The sequence below is a fragment of the Anarrhichthys ocellatus genome, unplaced genomic scaffold, assembly GCF_004355925.1.
Source record: "Anarrhichthys ocellatus isolate YVR2014 unplaced genomic scaffold, GSC_Weel_1.0 scaffold113, whole genome shotgun sequence".
NCBI lineage: Eukaryota > Metazoa > Chordata > Actinopteri > Perciformes > Anarhichadidae > Anarrhichthys > Anarrhichthys ocellatus.
In genome coordinates, this window is record NW_022280143.1 from 491,075 (window position 1) to 495,217 (window position 4,143).

The window sequence follows — 4,143 nt, forward strand, 5'->3', positions numbered from 1 at the left end:
CTCTCTCTCTCTCTCTCTCTCTCTCTCTCTCTCTCTCTCTCTCTCACACACACACACACACAGAGGACATTCTAAGCTGGTTTCTGAAGGCCTTCTTTTCATTCCACATGTCTGAAGTTTTCCCACCATTTCTTTCCGAGCTGTCAGTGCTCCTGCACAGGGAGCTGAGTGACAGATACACAACAGGGGCATAATAAAAAAAGTTAGGAGTTTCATAAAACTCCTCAGTAAAACTACTACTAAGCTTTGGGGATCAGTACAATGATACACAGTGACATTGCCTTTAAGGTGCTCTGAAGTGTCAAAACCACCCAGGGAAGCGGGGGAGCTTTTGAATGAATATCTGCAATTCTGATCGAATACTTGGATGACCTTGGTTTGTAGAAATAAGGGCACTTATTAAGTTCTTATTTATTTAGAGCAAACCCCCTAATTCCCACAATTCGACTTGGTGCGATTCTGTTCAGGATGTTACTGTGTAACTTTAAACCGGGCAATAAAGCTCCCTCTTAATCATAATTAGTCACATGAGACACTCAAACATTGGATTTATGTGCGTCACCTGTCATTACGTTCATAATGCTACAGGATAAACGTGCAGTTGTGTTCATACGATTAAATTGAATGCGTCCCTCAAAATCATTTTGTTCAGGGACAAACTGTTAAATGCAGACTTATTGCAGACTAGATGTGACTGATATGAGTTTGTGCAATAAAGCGAGAGACTTTGGTTTTATTTGCGCCTGTAAAGCAGCGGAGTGTTACCTGTTTTTCCACAGCTGCCAAAGCGGCCCAGGCATTCTTTATGGGCACCTAAACCACACTTGGAGCACAGGTAGCCCTGGTTAAAGATGCCCCTGCAGACAGACGAACAGGGAAAGGCATCACATGGATTGCTTAAAGGTATAGAAACAGTAGTAACGGCATATCAGTGCAAAGAATGGCAACATTGCTGTGAGGCTTATAGGACAGTATGGATCCAAGTTGCAATCAAAAGGTTTAATGTTATGTAGAAATGGCTGCAACATTTTCTGACATCACAGGAGGAACAGAAGTTTGGAAACCGACAGTGAATTTCTCTTGTGTTTTTAGCCCCCTTAGCGGCGTGGCACTGACTGATATATCTCTACCATTATGCAAATTGAGCCATGATATTTGTACAGGATTCATGGTTCCAGGATGATGAATCCTAATGACTTTGGTGACCCCCTGACTTCCGTATTTACCATGAGGTGGACATTTGTGGTTTTGAGTGAAATGCCTCAACAACCATTGGAAGGATTGCCATCTGGATGAATTGTAATGACTTATGTGACCCCTTAACATTTGATCTAGCGCCATCATCAAGTCAAAAATAGCTGACCAAATGCCTGCAAAACTAACTAATGATATTTCAATCAGCCTCGGCTGTACTTTGTGTTTGGTGCTTCTCAGCTAATGTTAGCATGTTAAGATGCTAAAATGAGATGGTTAACACATCCCTGCTAAAACGCAGTATAGTTAAGTCCTTAAGGTCCTCGAGGCCCTGGGCGTTCAAATGAAGACGGTTCCACATTAGCCAGCTCAGCAGCACAAGGACGCCAGCCAGATTTCAATACTTTCTATCAAAGCCACAACAGGTGTGAAAGTTAATTCTAATAAGTTTAAATTTGAACTAAAGACCATAAAAACAGTTTCAGCTCACAAAAGAAGATACTGACATTCTTGTAGTAAATGATGTGTGTGTGCACACACACAGAGATTGAAGCAGCAGCAGTGTGTTGCTCTGTTTTTTATTAACCATCTCAGAGGTCCTAATTAAAATGACATGAAAGTAAAGGCAGCTTTGCTCTGCTCTCCAGCTAATTGTCTGTTTAACGTCTTTGAGAAAACTGGCATGGCATTAACGTGCAGGAACACTATAATATTTTTGCGCAGTTCAGAACTGCAGGGTGTGTATGTTGCACTGGTGGAAGAAGTCAGAGCAGTGAATTTAAACCATTAGGACACCGCTCTTATGAATCCTTCACAATTTGTATGAAATAACATGAAAGGAAGGTGAATTCCCTTTTAAATGAAAACTTAAAAGAAAACTTTTACCAGGCACGTTGCTCATTTTCTGATTAATGACACAATACCTCAGCAAGGCCTCTGCTCTTACATAGATTATCAGAAAAAAACGAGTATACTAGATCACAGATTTAATAATACACAGAATAACACTTGACTCATTAGACTTATGATTCATGAAGTAATTTGATATTTGGTGACGGCTAGATAAGGGGTTCAATTTATATTGTGTCTTTTCAAGTTGATCCGTTGTTCCTTTACAGGCAGTGCAAACAAAGAGCTCTAGCACAATAGTCATAATGAACCAGTCAAAGGGACCAATCATTATGTAAAAGGACACTTGAGAAATAATCACGAAATCAATGACACACGGCACTTCAGTTGCTTCTTGATGCTTTCCCTGCATTATTCTTGTTTTTCTCATATCTTATCCTGAGAAAATGTTCAGCGCCTGGCTCTGTATATTCACAGTGCGTTGCCTTCAAATAGTGCTGAAGTGTGACGGACACTTTTTTCTTGACTGTCCTCGGTCGGTGAAACCACTCAGTCGTTCCCGCTGTGAGAAAGACCATGAGCCGCAGTCCTCCGGGTGCCGATACCATTCAGCAAATTCAAAAGAAACTTTGTGTAGCTGAAGCACATGTGCAGAGGAAGAGAGGAGTAAAAGGAAAGTGACGAATAGATTGTTAGGCTACACAGGAGAGGAATAGGAGGAGGGGAGGTCTTTCAAAGCAGTCCTGACAGGTGTTTGAAGGGAAAGGGTCCATGTCTTGTCCTCATTCTTTATGTCTGACGATGGCCTTGAAGAGGGTTTTGTGCTGCTTCCGCTGCGTGTGTGTGTGTGTGTGTGTGTGTGTGTGTGTGTGTGTGTGTGTGTGTGTGAATAATAAACGGCCTCTTACCTCAGCAGCATGTGGCAAGAGTTGCAGGAGGTGATCCTTTCAAAGGTGTGCATTTTAAACTCGTGGAAGTTGTTGGTGGCGTTCTCAGGATGAATGTTGGATCTAAACGAGAGTAACACACAACAAACATTAGATAATGATAAGGTTACTTTGACTTCCAAAAGATGGTTGTAATATGATTATTACTATTACTATTATTATCATTAGTAGTAGTAGTAGTTAGAACACATTTTCGAAATAAACTATTAGACTGATTTCCTAAAAATCAACTGGCAGGAAGTTCAAGCTTGGTCGAGTAGTAAACGACAGTAAAGCACCTTTACCTTTACCTTGACTAAATGCTAATTCAGTTCAAGCAGGGACTAATTCTATGTTCAACAAATGGAATTGAAAATGTCAAAGATAACACAAAAAAGATAACTGGTTTCCATTGTTGTCTGATTTGAGAGTGAGCTGCCAAATCAAATCCAGTAGTGGGTAAACAGCAAACACAGATTTCAAAAGAGTTCTGCAAATATGCTTGTTTCTGGCATTCAAAATGCAGTGTCAGCTAAATTGTTGAGAGTGTGCTTGAAATGCACCACTGAGTTTTCAATAGGTCTCTGCTCCTGTACCTCCCTTAGCACATGTTGATATTATATACAGTAACTTGTGGTATGAAATAAAAGAATCATAACATGATGTCTCGATATTTAGGGTTCAGGTTGAATATTAAAGCTCCATATATCATATGTAACACTGACAATATTGAACTGTATGTACTGTTGTGTGCCCCTGAACACATCTGTTCCAAATAATGGAGGAGTAATGACTCAAAATCAGAACAAGCAGTTGGACCGAAACTGCATCACAAACACTGAGCGCTGTAAGTTGTACTACAAGTTACAGATGAGCCAAAATTAATGAATGAAAACGAATTTGTGCTGGTTGTCTGCCTTGTTATAGTTTTCAAAATGCTTTGGTCTTTGATGAAAACATGAATTTCAAAGCAAAAAATAAAGAAATAAAAGGTTCACTTATAATTGCAGCCAACAAACCCTTCGATACGACTCTTTGAAGTGGGAAGGAGAGAATTGCAAATAGACAGGCAAGGTCTGCTTGAAGTGAACACAGAAGTATTCTTGGCCCCTTGGGACATGGATGAATGTGTGTGTGTGTGTGTGTGTGTGTGTGTGTGTGTGTGTGTGTGTGT

At 40.3% G+C, this 4,143-nt stretch overlaps 1 protein-coding gene across 4 annotated transcripts in view; it reads right to left on the reverse strand.

Annotated features, from left to right (window-relative positions):
- The window catches only part of vav3a (vav 3 guanine nucleotide exchange factor a), an 85,449-nt gene that overhangs the window by 25,714 nt on the left and 55,592 nt on the right, over positions 1–4,143 (reverse strand). For all 4 annotated transcript variants that reach the window (XM_031876716.1, XM_031876714.1, XM_031876715.1 and 1 more), the window contains exons 16-17: positions 2,952–3,053; positions 766–857 (exon numbers count right to left, since the gene is read on the reverse strand). In XM_031876716.1, coding sequence (XP_031732576.1) covers positions 766–857; positions 2,952–3,053 — 194 coding nt within the window. The remainder of the gene's footprint in view (positions 1–765; positions 858–2,951; positions 3,054–4,143) is intronic.